The sequence below is a fragment of the Crocuta crocuta genome, unplaced genomic scaffold (genome assembly GCF_008692635.1).
Source record: "Crocuta crocuta isolate KB4526 unplaced genomic scaffold, BGI_CrCroc_1.0 scaffold26, whole genome shotgun sequence".
NCBI classification, from domain to species: Eukaryota; Metazoa; Chordata; class Mammalia; order Carnivora; family Hyaenidae; genus Crocuta; species Crocuta crocuta.
In genome coordinates, this window is record NW_027532249.1 from 9,116,342 (window position 1) to 9,140,184 (window position 23,843).

Genomic DNA, 23,843 nt, shown 5'->3' on the forward strand with positions numbered 1-23,843 from the left:
GTGAAAGTCCAATGTTTCCTTACAGGGCAGAAGGTGTGAAGGAGCTCTCTGAGGTCTGTTTTATTTATCCTTCAGCCATCTTACCTCCCCGGAGGACTGTGGACCAACTTCCCGGAACCCTCTATACCCCTTCTCACTATCTATCCTACAATAGACAATCAACAAGATGCATAAATAAAATACATCTGCTTTCTTTGTCCCACCTAGAATGTCAACCCAAGGACAATAGGGACATTTTGTCTGTTTTATTCCTTTCTAATATTTCCAAGGAGTCTAATAGAAGGCACTCAGTAAATATTAGTTGAATGGGTAGCATTTGAAGTTATTTCTTGCCTATTCTGTAATAATCCATAATACATTACTCTGTAATATTTATTATAAAGTATCTTCATCTTTTCTGTAAAAAGTTGCTGCTGTCAGTTGCTATTGCATTGTGTTTTCCTGTGTTTTAGATAAAGAGGAATGAAATCCCAAGGGCATGAGATGACATGGGATGGGGAGAGGGCTTACTATAAGAGGCAGGTGGCATTCCAGTAAAATCAGTAACTCAGAGAAAAGATGACAATGAGTATGTAAAACCCTGGCTCCTCTTTCCTGAAATTCTGACAAATATCAGCTAGAGCAAGTACAAATACCCACATCAGATGAGACGGGGTTATAGTGCTTTTTTATTTGTTTATTTTTATTTTGATTTTAAGTAGGCTCCACACTCAATGTGGGGCTTGAACTCATGACCCTGAGATCAAGAGTCACATACTTTACTGACTGAGCCAGCCAGGCAGGGGCTACAGTGCTTTTTTTTTTTAATTTTTTTTTTTGTTTTATTTATTNAAGTTTTATAATCCAGGAAAAGCCTATACATTAAGTTATATTTGCCAACACTTTAAAAATTATAGAGCATTTCCCCACACGTTGATCTTACTTTTTTAAGATTTCATTTTTTACATAACGTGAAGCCCAAACTCACAACCCCGAGATCAGAGTGAGCCAGGCATTTATCACAAGCATTGGCTTTACCATCAAGCAGTCCCGCCCTAACAGCACAGGAGGGTGATTTTCTCCACAATAGAGCCCAAGATCAGGTGTAAATGGAAATTTGCATGGCCTGGCCTGGAGATTTCCAAGTGGATGACCCTTTCTTTTCTCCCTCCTTATCAGCACCTCTCATCACCAGCACCCACCATCTCCAAGGCCACCATGCCCATCTCCCTTCCCCTCCCCATGGCAGCCATGATGGCATCTCACCTTACTGCTTCATCTTATCCCACCCACCAAGCTCTTGCGGCTCTTCAACTATTGTTAGGGCATAAACCCTATGCCTCCCTGTTCTCTCTTTTGATTTTCAAAAGTGTACCTTGAGAGTGAAACTAATGAGCAAAATGGATGTGTTTTTTCTTTGCACTTCATCCATCACATACCTCATGATCCTCAAGGCCTGTGTATGCTTCAGGCTAGATGCAGAAGAAGCCACACAAAAAATAACGTGAAGGGAAAAAAAAAACCACATAAAGTCTTATTCTTTTTTTTTTTTACACTGGTGAGTTTTATTGCTTCCATTTACGTACGAAGGCACTGATGTGCAGAATTGTGACTTATGCAGGATCACAGCCAAACCATTCTGCGCAGCTGAATTGGGAACAGGGTTCCGACCCTCACGCAGATGGGCAGTGAGTTAGTCCTGCAGATGTCTGCTCAGAAGCATGCTGAGTTTAGCTAATATATTCCATGTGTATAACCTTAATATCCCTATCTACTTTACGGCAAAATGTCAATAAGATTGAAGCAGTAGATGAAGCAGGACAAAATACTGGTCGTGAGTAGCCTGGGAGACCATTTAGCGATTTAGCCCAGAATTCAAATCCCAGCTCAGTCAGGTACCAACTCCATGATGTCGCGTAGCTCAATCTTACCTTGCTAAGCCTCAGTTTCCTTTCTGTCAAAACCAGATAATAATCCTGTTTGTTTGTTTGTTTGTTTGTTTTGGAAAGAAAGAGAGCACATGTGAGTGGGGGTGGGGCACTGAAGGGGAGAGAAAGAATCTTAAGCAGGTTCCTCGCTCAGCACAGAGCCCAATGTAGAGCTCAATCCTGCTACTCCAGGATCATGACTTGAGCCAAAATCAAGAGTCGGCCACTTAACTGATTGAACCACCCAGGGCCCCAACTAATACCTATTTTAATTATTTCAAAGATTGTTGTGAGGATTCAACTAGATGACATGTTTCATAAAAAACTTTTTTAATGTTTTTTTTATTTTTGAGAGAGACAGCATGAGCAGGGGAGGGTCAGAGAGAGAGGGAGACACAGAATCTGAAACAGGCTCCAGACTCTGAGCTGGCAGTGAGCTCAGAGCCCGACGCAGGGCTCAAACCCATGAACTGTGAGATCATGAACTGAGCCAAAGTCGGACGCTCAACCAACTGAGCCACCCAGGAGCCCCATAAAAGACTTTTAACAGAACAAGAAACAAGTGTTGGCGAGGATGTGGAGAAAAAAGAACCCTTATGCACTGTTGGTGGAAATGCAAACTGGTACAGCCACTGTGGGAAACAGTGTAGAGGTTCCTCAAAAGTTAAAAATAGAGTTATTCCACAATCCATTAATCGCACTACTGGGTATGTACCCAAAGAATACAAAAACACTAATTTGAAGGGATATAAGCACCCCTATGTTTATAGCAGCATTATTTGCAGTAGCTAAATTATGGAAGCAAGCCAAGTTGTACATTGGAGATCAGTTCATCCTACTCCCTCTTCTCTACAGATGTGGAAGTTGAGCCAACACATGCTCCTCTGGAAACGGCATCAGCTTTGAGAGTGGTGACTTCCAAGCGACACATATAGCCATGTTTTAAGATTTTCCCCATGTCATTTTTTAAAAATAGTCTTTGTTTCTGGAACACCTGGGTGGCTCAGTCAGTTAAACGCCAGACTTTGAGTCAGGTCGTGAGCTCACAGTTCGTGGGTTTGAGCCCCACAACAGGCTCTTTGCTGACAGCTCGGAGCCTGGGGTCTGCTTCAGATTCTGTGTTTCCCTCTCTCTCTCTGCCCCTCCCTTGCTCCTGCTCTATCTCTTACTCTCTCAGAAACAAACAAACAAACAAACAAAAATAGCCTTGGTTTCTTTTCTTTTTTTATACTTTATTTTTAGAGAGTTTTAAGTTTACAACCAAACTGCAAGGAAACTACAGAGATTTCCCTTATACCCCTAGCCCCCATACATGCATAGCCTTCTCTATTATCAACATCAGTCACCAGACTGATACTTTTTTTTTTTTTTTTACCAAGGATGAACCTACATTGACAAATCATAATCACCCAAAGTCCATAGTGTACCTTAGGGTGGGTTCACTCTTGGTGTTGTATATTCTATGGGTTTGGGAAAATGTATAATGACATATATCCATTACTATAATATCATACAGAGTATTCTCACTGGCCTAAAAATCCTCTATGCTCTGCCTATTCATCTCTCCTACTAACCCTGACCCTGGAAACCACTGATCTTTTGTACTGTCTCCATAGTTTTGTCTTTTCAGAATGTCATATGGTTGGAATCACAGTGTGTAGACTTTTCATATTGGCTTCTTTCCCCTAGTAATATGCATTTAAGTTTCTTCCATGTCTTTCTATGGCTTGATAGCTCTTTTTTTTTTTTTTTTTTAGCACTTAATAATATTCCATTGTATGGATGTGCCACAGTTTATTTTCCCATTCGTCTATTGAAGGGCATCTCTGTTGCTTCCCAATTTGGGCAACTATGAATAAAGCTGCTAGAAAATCCACGTGCAGATGTTTGTGTAGACATAAATTTTCAACTCTTAGGTCAATACCAAGGAGCACAATCACCAGATCATATGGTAAGAGTATGTTTAACTTTGTAAGGAACTGCCGAACTGTCCTCCAAAATGGCCGTACCATCTTGCATTTCCACCAACAATGAATAAGAGTTCTGTTGTTCCACATCCTTGTCAGCACTCGGTGATATCACTGCTCCAGATTTTTGCCATTCTAATAGGTGTGTAGTGAGATTTCATATTTGTTTTAACTTGCATCATTTGATTTTTTGAAGTCCATCTTGGATACTTCTCAATGGTGTCATGGACTGAATTGTGTCTCCCCAAAAACGTATATGTTGAACTCCTGACCTCCAGTGTGATGGTATTTGAACATGGGACCTTTGGCAGGCAATTGGCATTAGAAGAGGTCATGAGAGTGGAGCCCTGATGACCAGATCAGTGCCCTTATGAGAAGAGACACCAGACGCCATGTTTGTTCTCTCTGCCATGTGAGAGGTGGCCATCGGCAAGCTGGGAAGAGAGGTCTCACCAGAACCTGACTACGCTGGCCTCCTGAATTTGGACTTCTTAGCCTCCAGAACCGTAAGAAATAAATTTTTTCTATTTAAGACACTATCTATGCTATCTTGTTACAGCAGCTTGCGCTAAGACCGATGTATTGTAAGTATATTGAAACGATTGGTTGTAAATTAGCGCCTTGCAGAAAAAACTAATGCAGCCTCAGCTGGTTGAAAATACATTAGACAAAAACGATAAATTTGAAAAAGTTATAAATGAAAAATGCCATGTATTTCAAATCATGTATCTAATAAGAGGTTAATATCCAGTATATACATAAATAACTCCTACAACTGAACCACAACCAAAAAATGAATAACCTAATTTAAAAATGAGCAAAGGCCTTGAGTAGACATTTCTCCCAAGATATGCAAATGGCCAGTAAGCACACAAAAAGGTGCTCATCATCACTAATCGTTAGAAAATGTAAGTCAAAACCACAAAGAGACACCACTTGTGCCCATGAGGAATCCTACTATCAGAAAACAGAAACTAACAAATGTTGATAAGGAGGGGAAAATACTGGAACTGTTGTGCATTGCAGATGGGAAAGTAGAATGCTGTAGCCACTATGGAAACCAGTGTGATAGAGCTTCAAAAAAGTTAAAAATCGAATTACCATATGATACAACAATTTCTCTTCTGGGTGTATACCCAAAGAATGGAAAACAGGGTCTCAAGAAGATACTTGTACACCCATGTTCAAAGAAACATTATTCAAAATAATGAACAGGTAGAAGCAACCCCATATCCATCGACACACAGATGAATAAACAAAATGTGGTAGATACATACAATGGAATATCATTCAACCTTTAAAAAAAAAAAGAAGGAAATTCTGACATAGACTACAATATGGAAGAACCTTGAAAACATTATACTAAGTGAAATAGGCCAGCCACAATAGGGTCAAGTACTGCATGATCCCACTTAAATGAGAGACTTAGAGTAGTCAAATTCATGGAGACAGAAAGTAGAAATGCTGGTTAACAAGGGCTGGAGGCAGGGGGAGTGGGAAGTTATTGCTCAATAGGTACAGAGTGTCAGTTTTGCAAGATAAGTTCTGGAGATGGATGATGGTGATGGTTAAGCAACAACATGAAAGTGCTTATTGCCACAGAATTGTACACGTAAAAATGGTTAAGATGGTAAATTTTATGTTACATGTATCTTACCACAATTCCCAAAAGAATAAAATACTATCACATAATAGCTCAGTACTCTAAGATAGAATTACTCTTTGGTAAATGTCTACAGGTCTTTAAAAAATGCTCTACCCTCCCCTATGACCCAGAAATAGCACTGCTAGGAATTTACCCAAGGGATATAGGAGTGCTGATGCATAGGGGCACCTGTACCCCAATGTTCATAGCAGCACTCTCAACAATAGCCAAAACATGGAAAGAGCCTAAGTGCCCATCAACGGACGAATGGATCAAGAAGATGTGGTTTATCTATACGATGGAATACTACATGGCAATGAGAAAGAATGAAATCTGGCCATGTGTAGCAACATGGATGGACCTTGACAGTGTTATGCTGAGCGAAATAAGTCAGGCAGAGAAGGACAGATACCATATGTTTGCACATATAGGTGTATTAGGAGGAACTTAACGGAGGACCACGGGGGAGGAGAAGGGGGGAAATGGTGGGGGAAAGGGAGAGAGGCAAACCATGAGAGACTCTTGAATGCTGAGAAAAAACTGAGGACTGATGGATATGGGGGAGGAGGGGGAGATGGGCACAGAGGGGGGCACTTGTGGGGATGAGCACTGGGTGTTATATGGAAACCAACTTGACAATAAACTATTTGTAAAAATGCTCTACCCATAATCTACTGTGTTTGTACAATGTTTATGGTTTAGGAAGCACATCAGCATCTACTACTTCATTTATCCTTACAAAATCTCTGTGAGGCAGAGAAGCTATATGTTATTCTCATCTTAGAAGAAATTGATGCTCAGATAAGGTCATGGAGCTAGGAAAGTGCAGAGTCAGCAATAAGTCTTCTGTCTCTAAAACAGGAGCCAATCCACTCTCAGAAACACGTGGCCACTTCTAGAATCCTAGTGGTAAGCCACCCCACTGGGGCCTGTGGTGTGTCACAGTACAGGTGATTTTAACTCAGTTGGTTCATAAGCCTCGCCAACTGGCCAGTGTCACAGGTTTCTTTTTCTGTATGGCTCAGTTCACTTTACTGAACTTCATGGTCAGGGACAGTGGGTCTAACTCTGGCCAACAGAATACTCTGTTTTTTTCCCCCAAGAAATGGACTCTTTTTTTAAAAAATGTATTTGGTTTTGAGAGAGAGAGAGTGCAAGTGAACGAGAGGCAGTGAGAGAGAATCCTACACAGGCTCCACACTGTCAGCACAGAGCCCAAAGCGGGGCTTGAGCTCACCTGATGCAGGGGAGCTCATCTGATGCAGAGTTCGAACTCACGAACCGTGAGATCATGACCTGACCTGAAGTCAAATGCTTAGTGGACTGAGCCACCCAGGAGCCCCTCAAGTGGATACTTTTAGCAACAATTCTATAGGGGTGAAAATTTTGGGTAGACATTCCCTTGCTATTACTGGGAAACTACAAGTGTTTGCTGGAGATGCATTAGGGTCAGAGGTGCGAGAGAATCTGAGCCTGGGACAATGCAGCCAGTTACAATCAAGAGGCAAGGTAACTAGACCTGGTTTAAACAATAAAATAATTTCATAGGCTCCCATAAGTGCCAAGTTTAAAAACCATTCCAGGGTTGGAATTCTTTAGAGGTTTCTGGTAAAATCAGGGATCCTGGCCTCCATTCACTTGCTGGGCCCTCTTTCAAGCATTGGTCTCCCCTGCCTGTCAGGATGGCTCAGTGGACACAGCCATGGTCTCACCTCCACATACACACGGTGTCCGAGAGAAGAAAACGGCTTTGTCCCAGCATGCCTCGCATGACCGTCATTCTGATCAGACAGGTAAAATGCCATGCCACAGCTGGTCATTGAGGTCAGGACAACAAGTTCACCTAGAGACTTAGTTCAAGTCCTGTGCTTGCCTCTACAGGCCGAGGAGAGTCACTTTTCCATTCTTCAGATGGAAATGAAAAATTTATGCCTTTAGAAAGGAGAAAGGGGAAATGGCTCTCAGAAAGGAACCAACCAGTATCTCCCACAGCAGAGCTTCCCAGGCAGCGTGCTTTGGCTCGGAGAGTGACCAAGTAAGGTACCCTGGGTGCTCAGCAGGGCTCAGAGCCCCCGGCAAGGCTGGGGGCAGCTGGGGTTCCCAGCTAGGCTCTCCAGCCCTGAGCTGAGCATAGCTGTATGTGCTATACAGTGTGACTGCTTTCTATGTCTGCCATGATAACAAAGGATTGAGAAATACTGTGGGGCGCCTGGGTGGCTCAGTGGGTTGAGCACCCGACTTTGGCTCAGGTCAGGATGTCACAGTTCCTTAGTTCAAGCCCCACGTCAGGTTCTGTACTGACAGCTCAAAGCCTGGAGCTTGCTTTGGATTCTGTGTCTCCCTCTCTCTCTGCCCCTCCCTGCCTCTCTCTCTCTCTCTCAGAAATAAATAAACAAAAGAAATGTTAAGAAATACTGTACTACCAATACATTTTGATGGCTCTCATTCCATGAAAGCAATTTATCATCCATGTTAATAGATTTAAGCAAGCTTCTCATACTATTTTTTTTAATGTTTTATTTATTTCTGAGAGAGAGAGAGAGACAGCATGAGCAGAGGAGGGTCAGAGAGAGAGGGAGACACACAGAATCCGAAACAGGTTCCAGGCTCTGAGCTGGCCGCCAGCACAGAGCCTGACACGGGGCTCGAACCCACAAACTTTGAGATCATGACCCGAGCCGAAGTCGGACGCTTAACCGACTGAGCCACCCAGGCGCCCCTTCCCATACTATTTTTATGAACCACAATCCTCCTATCGTCCATTTCCATTTCCAGAAAAGATTGTGCAAAAACTAGTTTGGATACCACCTAATCTAGATTTGGGTCTGAATACAGGGTAAAGTAGGGGCTCCTCTGGGTGGCTCAGTCAGTTGAGTGTCCAACTTCAGCTCAGGTCATGATCTTGAGGTTCAGGAGTTTGAGCCCCACATCGGGCTCTCAGCTGTCAACACAGAATTTGCTTTGGATCTTCAGTCTCTCTCTCTCTCTCTATCCTTCCCCCACTCATTCATTCTCTCTCTTTCTTTCTCAAAAAATAAATAAACATTAAAAAGAAGTATGAATATAAGGTAAAATACACATTGGCTCTGATAGCAAGAACAGAGGGTTCTTCACCAACACCCCCCATATGTGGAGTTTAGGAATGATCCAGCTAGATTTGATCATAAATGGTAGTGGACCTAAACCAGGATTTCCTACTTTGGGGTCTAATAGGTAAGCTCCTGACCTTAGCCTGGCTTCTGTCATGCTCCCTTGACTTCCAAGTGCTGAAGGCAAAATGCAGGCTGGGAGGAAGGATATATCCCTCACCACAGGCACACATAATCCCATCCCTCTCTCCAATTCTTAGCACTACAAAATGTTGGCACCCATTTGGAGTTTCTCCAGTGCTGGCCTGTGGCTTAGTTGGGAAACTAAACCTTGCCTCTTAATTGTAACTGGCTGCATTGTCCCAGGCTCAGATTCTCTCGCACCTCTGACACTAATGCATCTCCAGCAAGCATTTGGAGTTTCCCAGTGGTGAACCCTTCAGCATACACTGAAAGTCAGACAAAGGAGGAAGGGGAAAGAAAGGGCAACCCAGAATTCCCTTTCCTTCTGCCTCTTTAGCAGCGTTGATGAAGCCTGGCTCTTCCTCACTTCCCTCACCTTGCCTTCATTTCAGAAGCCCTGGCCATAGAATTCAGGTAACTTGCCAGTTAGAAATAAAGTCCAGGGTGGGAAATATGGAAGTCGAGCCAGGGCTATTCATGGCATGCCATGTGCTGTTACACGGGGCCCCATGCTCAGGAAGGCCCTGTGCTTGGTTTAATGCTCTTTATAACCATCTTGAAATTAGGGGCACCTGGGTGGCTCAGTCGGTTAAGTGTCCAGCTTTTGATTTCAGCTCCGGTCTTGATCTCATGGTTCGTGGATTCAAGCCCTGCGGGAGGCTCCTCACTCAAAGCGTGGAGCCTGCTTGGGATTCCTTCTCTCTCCCTCTCTCTCTGCCCCTCCTCTACTCGCATGCTCACTCTCTCTCTAAATAAATAAATGAACTTAAAAAATACCTTAACCATCTTAAAATTCTTAATAATTGTGTATCTTTGAATTTTTTAGTCCAATGGGACAGCAGCGGATGTTCGTGAGCAGAGGACGTAGGGGTCGTAAGTGTCCTTGCCAGCCCATTTTCATGTAGCCGGCAATCCCTATGGCCCGAGAGCACGGGATTCCAGTGACTCACTGGAGATAGCAGGAGATCAGTGAGACCCAAAGTGGGTGCCGGTCAAGGTGCTAGGTTCATAACCGAGTAGTTGGAGGGGCTCGCAGCCCCAAGAAGCAATGCTTTCCATTCCAGCCAGGAAGAAAGCAATGGCATTTGATGAGTCATGAATGAATAAGGAATGCTCTCAGGTTCTTTCCTGCTCTTGCCACTTCCCTGTATTAGCCAACCACTTACTTTGAAGATAGTGACATAAAAGTGACATAAAAGGAAAAGGACGGATGGCCCATAGTTTCTTCTCTTTCAGGCTTCCTTGTTCAGTAAGCCAAAGGTAAAGAATGTTGGTAGGATGTGGGCATATTATGAAGTGAAAAAGAAAAAAAGAAAGAAACAGATAAACAACAGATTAGCTACTTTTACACAGCGTTTCCACTCTCCCAGTTACAGCAGAACGAATGTGCATGTACAAGCTATGAAACAGAAACGGAGTCATTTGGGTGATCCCGCATAGGTTGTCTGCTCTTCTATTTCCATTTAAAGCTGGCACTATACCATATAAAGATGAACAGTAAAAATTCATGCTAATAATTTAAATTGTAGTTTTTCTTTGCTTAAAACAAGGTTAAATGGCCAATGGAAAACACCATGACAAGACAACGGAAAGGAAAAAGCGTTCGATTTCAGTAGCTTTAATGGTAGTTTTTTCTTCTTCTTTGAAGGGGCCCCACACGTGTGTTTTGCACTCGGCACTGTGAGTTACGGAGCCGGTCCTGGCTGGAGCCCAGAGAGCTGTATTTGAGAGCCTCCCACCAGGAGATTCCAGTGCACAGCCAGAATATAGAACCTGGGGTCCCTCTCCCTGGCTTGCCGGGGCTCTATTCCGGCCAGCCCACNCTGAACACGAAGTAAAGAAAGAAGAGTTGAAGGAGAGACATTGTCCTCGAGTAACTGGGGAATGATGCAAAAGCAAGACATCCAAGAATAGACAAATGAGGTTCTATTTGACCCATTACTGTTTCTAGTAAAAGACCAACTGTGGTATATTAGAAATATTCTCGGGGCGGGGGGGGGGGGAGATGGGCATGGAGGAGGGCACTTGTGGGGATGAGCACTGGGTATTATATGGAAACCAACTTGACAATAAACTATTTGTAAAAAAAAAAATTCTCTGGAGGATAAACAAGAAGATGAGGGGACTCAGTTTAGGAGAAGTCACGTAATTTGAAAAGGTTAACAGACCACCTCAGTTTTCTCATCTCATCTCATCCCAATGATCCCCAAAAGTCCTTCTACCTCCGAGAAAACAATGAAAAAGTATGCCTCTGTTTCTGTCCCACAGTCGTCATAACTTTAGCATCGTTCACCAGAACAACAACAAAAATCACAAAAGGCAAAATGAGATCTCTTCAAAGTATTTCTCTTAAGTGAACCCACATGGGGGAGAAAGAAAGAAAACCTCTCTGGATGGTCAACCCCTTAGTAAGGAAGAACTGGTGTTATTTGGAACTTTGCAGAAATGATACCTGGAGTAGACATCCAAACCGCTTTGTCTGAAAGAGAGGATGAATACTTTCTTCAGCAGGGTTACCACTCTCTTCAGCCTACAAAGTGAAGCTTTCACACCACTTTCCTGTATAACAAGAGAGAAGGAAGGAAGACAGCACTAGGAGTGGGGGAAGGAAATTGAACAGCAGCGGCTATTGTAAGAAAGCAGCCAGGAGGTGGGAAGAACAGGAAGGGTGGAGCTGGCGGGACCAGATCAAAAGCTGCGGATGGAATCGGAGTTCACCTGCCAATAGGCAACGAGGAAGCCTGGACTCGGACTCGGAACCCGTCCAGGTAATCGTGGATGTGGAGAGGCAGGCTCCTTCTAGCTAAGGTGCACTGACAACATGTATTTGTAGGTCAATCTGCTTTGCTCTAAAACTTTTAAGGGGCTTCCACTTTAAGTATTTTTACTTTGACCAGATGAAGAGGTGAAACCCAGGCTTTACGTGATGCCAAGTAACTTGCTTGAGACTTCACAGGTTCGATTTCTCTTTCACCTACACCCCCACTGTTCTAAAATACCTCCCAATGCAATGTCAAAACTAGAGGATTTAAAACAAATCCAAATGCAAGGTCACAAAATCTGGGAGGCCAAAACTGTATGGGCTTTGAAAGGGAAATGAAGCCCAAGGGTAAGTCTTGTCTTGCTAGTAGTTGAGTGTCAAAAGGCTGAGACACCAGTTTAAAAAAAAGAACAGGAGTGCCTGGGTGGTTCAGTCAATCATCTGACTTTTGATATCGGCTCAAGTCATGACCTCGCAGGTCCATGGATTTGAGCCCCGTGTCGGGCTCTGTGCTGGCTGTACGGAGTCTCCTTGGGATTCTCTCTCCCTCCCTCTGCTCTTCTCTACTCGCACTGTCTCTGTCTCTCTCAAAATAATTAAATAAAAACCTAAAAAATGATAATACATAAATAAAAATTGAAAAAGAAGACTGGATGTTATTGGACCATTCACTCTTGAGGTGGTGAGATGCTCTTGACATCTAAATATGCCTTGGGATCCCGTGGTAGGAGACATCGCTGTATTTGTAACTCAAAATTCCCAATCCACTGTCACAGTCCCAGTTAATATCCAGACCTTTTGTCTGCGGGTCATCTTCATGGATAGACTCTGTTGCACTTACTAGCTGCATTACTGATAACGGAGTTCCCCTAAACTGAACTGTTACTGCCAGCCCCAGGCCAGCAGGCATTGATTTACATAATCACATAAATGTCATTGCAAATGAGCCCCAGAGCCCATTTGCAGGAATTGAGTTACAAAAAGGAGGAACCCCTGTATCTGGATGCGGGTTTAACAGTATGACAGTCAGTATAATAGTAGAAAACACCCTTCAAGGAAAACATGCTGTTATGTGAACCCAGTAGGCAGACATAGAAACAGGAAGGCTGAGATTAGAGTCTGCTTTACAGTTCTTTTGAAGCTTCCGGAGCCAAGCCGGCAAGCCCGAGACGCTCTCCGGGAACTGATCAAAGGTACCTCTGCATGTTCAAGTTAACATGGAGTTGGTGAATCAGGGCAGCACCTGCCTGCGAATAGCAACACGTTTCACCAAATAAAGTCAACCTTTGAGTCGAGCTTGGAGGTGGCAGTCCATTAGAAAACCTGCACAGACTAAGTTTTTTCCTGCTGTATCTTAGGTTCTCTGAAAGGGAAATAATGTTCTGCTTTGTTTTCTTTGCCTGGAGGTATTTATTTTAAAGCTGATCTTTGCCCCCTGGTGTGTACCATTTAAGACCTCTGGCTCTAATCAGCTTACATGGCCTGGTTTCAAGAAAGGTGATGTTTTTGGGTTGGAGGAGAGAAGGGTGGAAAGGCATGTCATAAATCTTCGCTTTCCTTTTAAAAGGAGTGTTTGTTATTTCTTGAAGCTATGCCTTCATCCCAGAGAAGCCCTCATCTCTATTTGGGGAAATACAGCTTAAAAGACTTAATTTTTGTACAGAGGAAATTGAAAGAAGCGGCCCAGAGTAACTATAGACACTAGGATAAATTTAAAGTTTCTCTGAGTTAAAAAACAACAACAACAACAACAACAAAACCCAAACAGGCATGTACTGAAAAAAAACGTAGTAGCCCCAAGGCTGCAGGCTCAGAAAGCTGATACTTAGAAAGGGAAATGAAATGCACTGAATCAGAGATTAGGTGTTAAGACTTACACAGAGAAGCTACAAAACAGATTTCTTGGCATTGGAGAGTTCATTATTTCAGGCTCTGGCTAGTCATAGGATTTAGGAAATCAAGAGGATGTGTCAGATCCTGCAAGTCTCGCTGAGAAACAGAGAATGCCAAAGGGTAAAGCAATCTGGGACGGCAGGGAGTTTGATAGACAGCAGAAAAATAAATTGAGGTACTTTAGAAAATAAAACCTGCATGTGATCATCAGCCAAAGCAACCATCAGATCTTTATCAGACAATAGTATGATGAAAATGGGACAGTTCCAAGTTCTTTCATTTTAGGCATAGTGTGTGGAAAGAGGGAGAACTTTGCAGAATCACCTAGTGAATGCGGGCTCTACTAGCCGGTAACCACAGACAAGTTGAATTTGGAGAAGTCCCAGTTTCCTTAGCTGCATCATGAGAATAACATCTCCCATCAGGGTTGTAAGGACTAAATGAGATACGCGTATAAACTGTCCAATAAGTGTTACAATACTAATAAAATAAATAATATAAAGTGGTCAAGAAATACGGTTTCTTTTCCTTTCTTAATCTCACATGTTTCACTGCAATATTGAGTTTACAGATGATACATTTATAGAAAACATTACAACTGGAAGGACTGTTGATTAGAAATTTTAAAGTAAGTAATGTTCTAGACTGTACGCATAAGCTGGAGGGAAAACATTAACTAATGTAATACACGTTGGCTTTACACAGAAATCATTTGAGTAAATCAAATTTCAAAACGAAAATCATTGGCAAGAACTTTAAAGCAATGAAACATTAATGATCAGATAGAGTAACACATCAAAAGGTAGCAAGACGGTTTTTTTTTTTAGAGCATATATGACAAGTTAAATGACTATCTTCTGCTTATCTATTTATGGTCTGTGCAAGCCCTAGCCTCACATTAAAATTACAAACTTTATAAATTTATAAAGCTATACTAAAAATGTATGCAATAACTTGAAATAAGATAGAAGAGCTGAATTTGTCCTTAGATCATAAAATTGAGTGATCCAATCAAATGTGAATAAATTCAAGTTGCAGTGAATTTATTTATAAAGACAATATTTTGAGATATTAAAAAACAACGGCAAACCCAAGCTGGCAAAACTTCCTAAAGTAACAGTTTTCTCCTGAAACCCCTCTATGATTTCATTTCCCTCACCTGCACGCTATTAGTTAAATGTCTATTTATAAATATGTTCCCAGTGCTCAGGGTGCTTTTAGGTGACTCAGCCAGTTAAATGTCTGACTTCGGCTCAGGTCATGATCTCGTGGTTTGTGAGTTTGAGCACCGCATCGGGCTCTGTGCTGGCAGCTCAAAGCCTGGAGCCTGCTTCAGATTCTGGGTCTCCCTCTCTGCCCCTCCCCTGCTCACTCACTGTCTCACAAAAATGAATTCGAATTGGTCAAGTTGACCTAGACGATAATTCTTCATTAAATTACATTTTTTAACAAAAATCATCTAATATTTTGAGAAAAAAGAAAAAAATAATTTTCTTAAGGGTATGGAGAGAGAATAAATGATCAACTCCCAGTGTTCTACTTATATAGATAAACAATGGCTAATAAACCAAGCCACAGAGTTTTGTTTGTTTGCTTGCTTTTTAAGTTTTCTAGGTGATTCCAATGTGCAGATAAATTTGAGAACTCTTAAAAGTAACTATAGTAAAATTCTAGTTTCTAGTAATGGTAGAGTCATTTCTTTTCTTTTGAGACTAACTTCCCGGCAGGTAAGGATATAACAAAATGTAAAAGAAAAATTAAACAGAAAGCTAATGGGAGGCCAGGAGAGTGACCAAAAGCAGGTAGCAACTGGAGGGTTGTTTGCCCTTACAAGAAGGGAACTTTAAGGGATAAGATGTGCAAGTTGTGGCTTGCTGCCTCAGGGCTCTCCTCCTCCTTGAAAGGCTAGAAGGTGGCAGAAAGCTGCAGCCTCAGTGGCCTGAGATACTAAGGACAGAGTTGGAGTTGGCAGAGCAGATAGAAAGTTAGGAGAGGAATCCTGGAAAAGAGGGAGAAGGAACAAACCTCAAAGTCTGAATCTGAACTCTGTCCAAATCCTTGGTCAGCTTGTGTGGGGAGATCCCAGTACACTCTCTGAAAGGCACCAGCTGGGAGCTGGAAGAACTGATCCAACATTTGAGCAACTATTTACTACAGGGAAGGCAGATTTTGAAGTTTCAGTCCAGCCAAATGAACTGGCTGCCAGAACAAAAATAACACTCTTCAGAGGAATGTAGCAGAATCCAGAATCCTCATTAATGTATCATCTACAATGTCCAACATACAGTTAAAAAACCACCAGACTGGCAAAAAAATAATGTGATCCTTCCTGAAGCAAAGAGCAGTCAAACTGACTCTGATTGTGACATATTAATTAACAAATACTTAAAGTACCTATTATAAATGGCTCATAAAAAAGTATACTTGTAATTAATAAACTGATGGGAAAATCTCAACAAATAAAATAAAAAGATATCAAATGAAAATTATATATGCAAAAAATATAATAACTAAATGAAAATTCATTGGAGACAGAAGAGGAATTAGTGAATTAAAAATAACTTAATACATGGGGTGCTTGTGACAAAAAAGGCAGTTAAGTGCCCCACTCTTGATTTCAACTCAGGTCATGACCTCATGGTTCCTGAGATAGAGCCCCTGCATCAGGCTCTGTGCTTACAGGGTAGAGCTTGCTTGGGATTTTCTCTCTCTCCCTTTTTCTGCCCCTCCCTCTCTCTGCCTCTCCCTCACTTACACTCCCTCTCTCCCTCTTTCTCTCTCTCCAAATAAATAAACATTTTTAAAAACCTTTATATAAACTATTCAATTTGAAAAATAAAGAGATAAAAGAATGAAGAAAAACAGAGTCTGGAGATATGTAGGACAATGTTAGGTGATCTAATATAAATCTACTGATGTTCCGGAGAGAAGAAAGCAGAAAACAAAATTTAAATAATAGCCAACATTTCTCAAATTTGGTAAAAAACAAAACAAAACATCAACTTACAGATTCAGTAAGTTCAACAAACCCCAAGTAGCACAAATACAAAGAAAACTATACCTAAGCACATCATAATCAAAGCGCTGAAATACAAAGATAAAAGAGCCAGAGAAAGACATTACATACAAGAGAATAATGACACAAGTGACAACTGATATATCATCCCAAACAATGGAAGCCAGAAAACAAATGCCTTTCAAGTGATGGAAAAAGAAAAAGAAAAAGAAAAAAAATCAACCCAGAATTCTATCTTTAAATCAACTGTCCTTCAACGATGAAAGTAAAATAAAAGTCATTTTCAATGAACAAAAACAGATGATTTGTCACCAGTGGGCCTGAGCAGTTCTGAAGGAAATTCTTTAAGCTGAAGAGAAATGATAATGTCATTTGGATTCACAGGAAGGGATGAAGAGCACCAGAAATGGTAAATATTTAACAAATATAAAAGACTACATACATTCTCTTTTCCCTTAATTTTCAAAGAACATGGGCTTATTTAAAACAAAAATCAGACCATTATACTGTTAGATTATGTATCTAGCTATAATATATATATATATAAAACAAAAGGACTGAATGCACTATCCTGTTGCAAGTGCCTATATTGTATACGAGGTTATATAATATAAACCCTAAATAGATTGTGATTAAGTTAAAGATGTATATTGTAATCTCCAGAACAACCGTTAAAAAAAAAAAGAGTATGGCTTATAAGCCAATAGAAAAATTAAAAGGAAACACTAGAAATATTCAATTAACCTGAAAGGCAGGAAAAGAGAAACAGAGGGAGAAAAAACTCAAACAGTAAACTGAATCCAAACATATTAAAAATTATATGAACTATATGTAACACTGTATGTTACCTAACTGGAATTAAAATGAAAACTTAAAAAGGAAACAAAAAATGAAATATAAATCAAGTATACACACCAAGTGAAAGGCAGAGATTGTTAGCTAGATTTAAAAAAAGCAAAACCCAACAGTATCCTATCTAAAAGGGACGAACTTTAAACACAGAAACACAACTAGCTTAAAAGTAAGTAAATGAAAAAAAGATCATGTAAACACTAAGCACAAAATTCCTTTCTATTTGGCTTCAACATGAAGTTATATGGTCTTTTACATTTGGCATTCCAGTTACATTTACCTGTTTTGGTTTTGTTAATCATTTATTGATTACACACCAGTTATTATCAACCAGGATATATATCAACCTCAAGAGGGGGGAAAAAAGTCAAATAAGCAATTTTGGAGGATGTCTTTTTTTTTTTTTTTGTAAACCTTTGGGCTTCATCTGACCCTTGACATTTTTTCTTTTAAATCACTCACATGGTTCCTTGTCTCCCCCAGCTAGCATGATTAATGAAACATCTTAGCCAGGGAAGTCTTTCAGGATTTGCTGGTCTCTCTTATCTGTACTCAGAGAATTTCAGCCTTTGATCTAGCTGTTAGAGCAGGTAATGAGTCTTAGTCATCTTTGTTCATTCGATTTCTATTTTATACGTTCCTTTTATTCACTTTTTATTCTTTCTTTTCTTTTCTTTTCTTTTTTTTTTTTTTTTGGTTTAGATCTATTCCTGTGACCTGGAGGTGCCTGGCACCAGCCCACTCATGGTTTATCAGAGGGCTCAAGCACCACACCTTCACCTCACTTATTTTTTTTACACCTCTTAGTTTTCCTGATTCAGGTTTCCTTTCTACTTACACGCCTCTGAGTTTAGCTCTTTCTACAGTAGGGATTTCCTTAATAGGTTGACAAAATTAGACAAACTTAAATTTGGAAGCTTTTCTATATTCTTTCAACAGTACAGAAGCTCTGATGTGCCCTCAAATTTAGACAGTTCAGAGCTGGAGCAGGGCTGGAAAGAACATGACTGTAATAACAAAGAAACCTCATACTAAGCATGACTCCAAAGAATGGTTTTGTGGCATGTGACAACTCTGGTCAACCATGTAAGTGAATGGAACACCACCAATTCCCTTCTGGCTATCCTGGCCTCATATGTGATTGTCTAACCCAACAAACGCCACTTGTGTACGGCACCAGTTTTCACCAACTGTGACCTTACAAAACCAACCTCATACACTAACAATCCCATGGAAGACAGAACTCCACTGTTTTAATCACTTTAGAAAATGCTTTAAGAGGTTTTTAAAGGTGATTTCAGTACAGGTTAGGGCTATATCTGAATGTAAAGGCTAACATAACCATACCACTTGATAAAGGTTAATTTAAAGGGTAACGTGAAAGGGGAAATACTGAGGGACTGCTTGGGTGGTTGTTTGCTTCTGAAGACTTAAGCCATAATCAGGTACTTCGAGGCCTTGTTTCAACACTGGCCAGGTCTTCAAATATGCAGGACAGATCACCAAGGGATTTCGTGGTTAGCTAAGCACTGATGGAATGATTCATTTCAATTTGTCATGCACTTTTAAGTAAAGATTTAAGGGCCTGCTTATACCTCCTATCAAGAGTAAATATCACACATCCTGTTTATACAGACGGGGCTTGTTGTCCACGGTTCTTCAAAGAGATGGTGACACCCCCTAAGTCACACTCCACCCTACCCCCAACTTCCTGCTCATGGGGTGCTATATTCCTACTCCTTTTTTAAGTGCCTCCTCAATAAAATACTCTGCATGACAGTAAATTTTAAAGAAAATATTTTATTACGTCATGAAAAAAGGCATCAATCAACTAGATTCATACTTGTTTGAAAAAAATTGAAAATTTATTAATTAGACAGTATGTGGGCATCTTGTTCCACATGGGAATGAGAAGATGCTATAGGTTCTCTAAGTATTGCACAGTCTGGGGGGAAAAAACAACAACAAAAAAAAAAAAAAGGGAAGGAGAGAGAGAGAGAGAGAGAGGGGAAAAAAAATCACATGATCTTGGGAACCATCTCACATTATGAATAATCTACCAAGAAACATTTAAAAAAGAAAACCCTTTGTTTCTACAGTAGCTTTTGAAGTTTATAGTTCTTGGAATGACTGTATTCCATTGAAGACATCTCAGTAACAGGAAGCTTCACTTTAGCAATCCCATGTGCAAATATTAATAAAAAAATATATAAAATAATGCAGTTTGTCTCTTGCCATCACCCCGGCAATGATAACAACATTTGTGAAAACTGTTTTGCTTGAAAAAGGGTTAAGCTGTAAGTTTAGCCTGAAGCTCCATCTCTGCCGCCCGTTTGAGTGCAACATCCACTAGAAGCTGAAATCCACTAAAATCCTGGTTGAGGTCCGGTGGGGTTGGGGGAGGAGTGTTGAAAAGACCACTCTGTGTATTTGTACTTGGTCCGGATTTACATGTGTCCTCTGGGTACATGAGGGAGGTGTCTGTAAAGCTGCTGGCTGCTATCTGCTGTATATCTGTGTTTTGTCCCACACCAACTGGCTGGCAGAGAGAGAAAGGCACGTCTTTCAATGCAGTCACAGTGGTATGACAAATCACTGATGGGCGAGCCAATATTGATCCTGGGGAAGACGGCTTGGGGGACAGTGGCCTCCCCAGGGCTGGGTTTGGTCCAGCTGAACAGGAATGAAATGGGCTCTCCTCTAGAGCTGGTATGAAGTTTTTGATGCCCATTGCTGACTCCACAGAGCTCGCCTCAGAAATCTTGGCCCCACGGCGGGAAATTGTGAACTGATTTGGATCTTTGCCATCTTTCCTCAGCATGTCTGGGAGGAGCCTGCGGCGGGCGTTGATGAACCAGTTACAGACCTGAAATCATACGGGTATGCTTTAACACTCAGCAAACACGTTCTGAGAACCTTCTGCGGGAAGCCTAATTGATCTCTCTCTCTTTGCATTAAAGAAGGCATGAAAAGGCTTAAATCGGAACTTCCAAAGTTACTAAGGTATTTGAGCTCAACCAAGAAAGAGAGCTGCTTCCTGCCATAAACCTCTTCCTTTTCGAATACAAATTCCCTTTTTCATCCCATCATCCTTAAGCCTCTTCAGGAGGAAGAAAAGGATAAAAATTCTCAAATGTCTAAAAATGATTTTAGGGAGGGAAGTTTACCCTTTAACGATCCCCCAGAACTAACCTATTACATACTGCCCCAGCATTTAAGTTAATCAACTACAGGAAAACTTTTCCTGTATGAAAAGGCCACTCCTCCCAGTTACTGATTTTTCCCAGTTCAAATGACTGTGTCAACAGACATAACATGAATTACCTCACTGAAGTCTGTCCTTGTTTAAATATCAAACCAGTTTCCTGGGCAATAGAGGCAGATTTAACCTCTTCTTTATGTTTGCTGCATAAAAGAAGGCTCTTTTAGGCATTAAAGGAAATGTTATTTGACAGATGACTGTCAAGTGGTTTCTGTTTCTCTAAATAGCCAGTTATTAGCTTTCAGCACTAAAAAGATATTCCTTCCTTTTTTTCGTTTTGGGTGGAGAGGCATTTCGTGATCTGATATGCAGGAATGCTGTAAAATGACTTTGGAAAGGAGAAGAGACAACCCATGTGCATACACCTCCTGTTCTTTTTTACCTTACCTGTAGTGTAGACAGGTGTGTTTGTTGGGACAGTAATGCTTTTTCTTGCTCGGAGGGATAGGCGTTGTATCGGTGCTCATACAGCCAGTCGCGGAGAATCTGAACAGACTCTTTGGGCAGGTTGCCCCTGCGCCTTCTCTTGCCCGCACCAGCAGAGGAAGAAAGGTCCAGGGGGATGTCCATGTTGTCATCATCCTCCGTCTCACTGCCCGACGCTACCACAACACCTGGTAAAGGACAAAGGCCAACCATCAACCGCTTTTCTAGGAGGAGCACCTACAGTAAAAGCTTATCTCTTGGCCACTGAGTGTGTAACCACGTTTTCTCAACTGCCAAGAGACAAGCAAAGGACCAGTGTCTTCCGTCTCGAAATATCTGAGCACATGTCAAAGCCTCAAGAGTGACTTGACTAGTGGCACAGTATAGATTCTCCACCAATTGTCAGATGCCCTTTCATACCCAGTTTCCTGTAGAATTTAACTTCTCACATTCCTTTCGAATGATGCTCAGAAAAGTCTGGTGAAAGCAGAGACAGAGCTACGCTCAATGGTTTGTCACACGAGAAACAGGAAAGGTGTTAGAGCAGATGGAATGTGTCTAGCCACCTTCTCTGAGGTCATTGCTGACTTAGGAAAGATAATCCAAGTGTCCTAATGAACATTTTAAATGCTATTCTTACTCCTTCTTCCACTGAAGCGTTGACATAAAAGGGCAGAGTGATGCATTTTTTCCATGGATATAAGGAGGGGAGAAAAAATATCACACACAACCCAGTTGGTATTCTAAAGGCAAAATATACATCAACATTTTCTGCCAACTCCAGTCATGTCTTTTTCATTGCTACCTACATTTCTTCAAAACTTAGGGGCCTACTTTTAATGGACAGTATTGGCCAACCTTTTACTAAATACAACCAACCATGGAAGCTTTCAGTTTCATTACACAAAAATATTTTTCTACGATTAGTACTTGAGTAAGAGGTCAAAAGATGCCTAAGACAGATTACATTTTTAAATTCCTATAAATTTCAATGGGCAGTTTAATCGGAATCTAGATTACTACATACCAATAAGTAGAGTTCAGTCTTAAATTATTACATGACAAAGAAAATGGAATAGTAACCCCCAGAGGACACTCTCCGTTGTAAGTACTTTAATCCTACCAGAAATTTTAAGAATTACAAGCCATAGAGAATATTTGCATCACATATGATAGACTGGGGTCAACTAAAATTCACATCTGGCCCTTAACATTTCAACATAATTTTGAAACTTCAAAAAACTTAAATTACAAATTCCACAAACCCCTTTCAAAACCACAACTGGCAACTCTGAATGGCTGAGAATTCTGTTTTGAAAACAATCTAGAATTTTTAAAATGGAAAAGCATACCATGCTTGAAAATACCAGTATTTCTATATAAAGGAAATTAAAATAACATGAAATGTAAAGGTACGCATTCTGGATTTTGTAGATGCAATTCAGACTGGTTTGCCTTGATAAAAAATAAAGACAGAATGTTCCACATAGTGATAAACCATTTGATGCATTAAAAAAATTTTTTAACCCATTCTTTTGAAGTATTTTAACACTCAAAAGCTACTCATTCAAAGATTTGTTTATGAGCTAGCACACAGTTAATCGAGTCTGACTTGACTTGGTGACACGTTTTTAGTTTTGGACTGCAGGGGGCAGAAGGTGCTGGAGGGAGTGTCCACAGAAAAGGCAGGAACCTTCCAAAGACAAAGTAAAGCAAGTTGTAACAAAAGAGTAGGATGATCTTGCAAATTCACTTTAGCTCAAGGCTTAACATCCGGCTATCAATAAACCACACAAGAATCCTAAATTTTAACCGCAGTGTATTTGATGTTCCCCTTCCCAGAAGATTAAACTGCTTAAAAAAAAAAAAAGGGGCACATTTAAAACTGAAACTGCTTTCACTGTGGAGGAGATGAGCGACTTTTAAAACCTTTATTGAAATTTGGGTAAAGAGCTATTAATAAAAAAAATTAAATTATAAATGAGTTCCTGTTTTACATTTACTTTGATAAATAAAGCAATCTAACTTTTTAAACATGTGTCAAGTAATTGAATGACTGAGGCAAATTTAAATAAAGCAATTTGTTTAAACTCTTCCACGTCTGAAAAGCCAGACTCTCCTGGAGGCTATAATCCGCCTCCCCCGCTTTTAAACCAGAAAAGGTGTGAAAATTTGCTCATTGAACAGTGAATTCCCAACTGTAAGTTGATAATAACAAAGAGTCTGAGACAAACAAACAAAAAAACCCTGAAGCCTGCCCTTTGATCTGCTTGTTTAGTTTGACAAGAAGCCTGATCCTTCAGAATGGGTTAGTGACACACAAAAGCAGGTTTCAGTTAAGCAACGCTAAACTACAGTGCGACTTTACTCTGTTCTCAGTTCATTTAAATAAATGAATGCCAGGCCTCTGGCCCTCTTAACAAATATTTCCAATATGTGCACAAAAGCTGAAGTAACAGGAAGTTAAGACTTGAGCTCCTTGGCCACACCAGCTGATATTTCAGGGCAGCAAACCACGCTTGCTGCTGTCAGGACTGTTTTCATTAAAACTCTCCCTCCGGATTGTGGCTCCGCTTGGAAAAACAAAAAGACTTTTCCACGTTACTCATTTCCTATTGTAACAGAGCTTTTGAAAAGTTTCCCGGTTACCGCCTGTTTCCAAAGGTCCTGCTCTGCTTACACTTTAAAAAATGTGGTGGTGGGGGAGGGGGATCACAGGCCTCTTACTCCATCCACATACAAGGAAATGTTTTGAAAGCCACAAGATGGCCTATGGATCCCACAGCTCTGAAAAATCAATCTTTTCTTATTAGGAACTGGGAGTGGGGGGGGGGGGGGGGGG

The 23,843-nt window shown here is 40.9% G+C and overlaps 1 protein-coding gene across 1 annotated transcript in view; it reads right to left on the reverse strand.

Annotated features, from left to right (window-relative positions):
• Positions 1–19,156: 19,156 nt before the first annotated feature.
• The window catches only part of TGIF1 (TGFB induced factor homeobox 1), a 7,657-nt gene continuing 2,970 nt past the window's right edge, over positions 19,157–23,843 (reverse strand). The window contains exons 2-3 of the mRNA XM_077778195.1: positions 20,963–21,189; positions 19,157–20,179 (exon numbers count right to left, since the gene is read on the reverse strand). Of these exons, the coding sequence (XP_077634321.1) occupies positions 19,604–20,179; positions 20,963–21,189 (803 nt within the window). The 3' untranslated portion in view covers positions 19,157–19,603. The remainder of the gene's footprint in view (positions 20,180–20,962; positions 21,190–23,843) is intronic.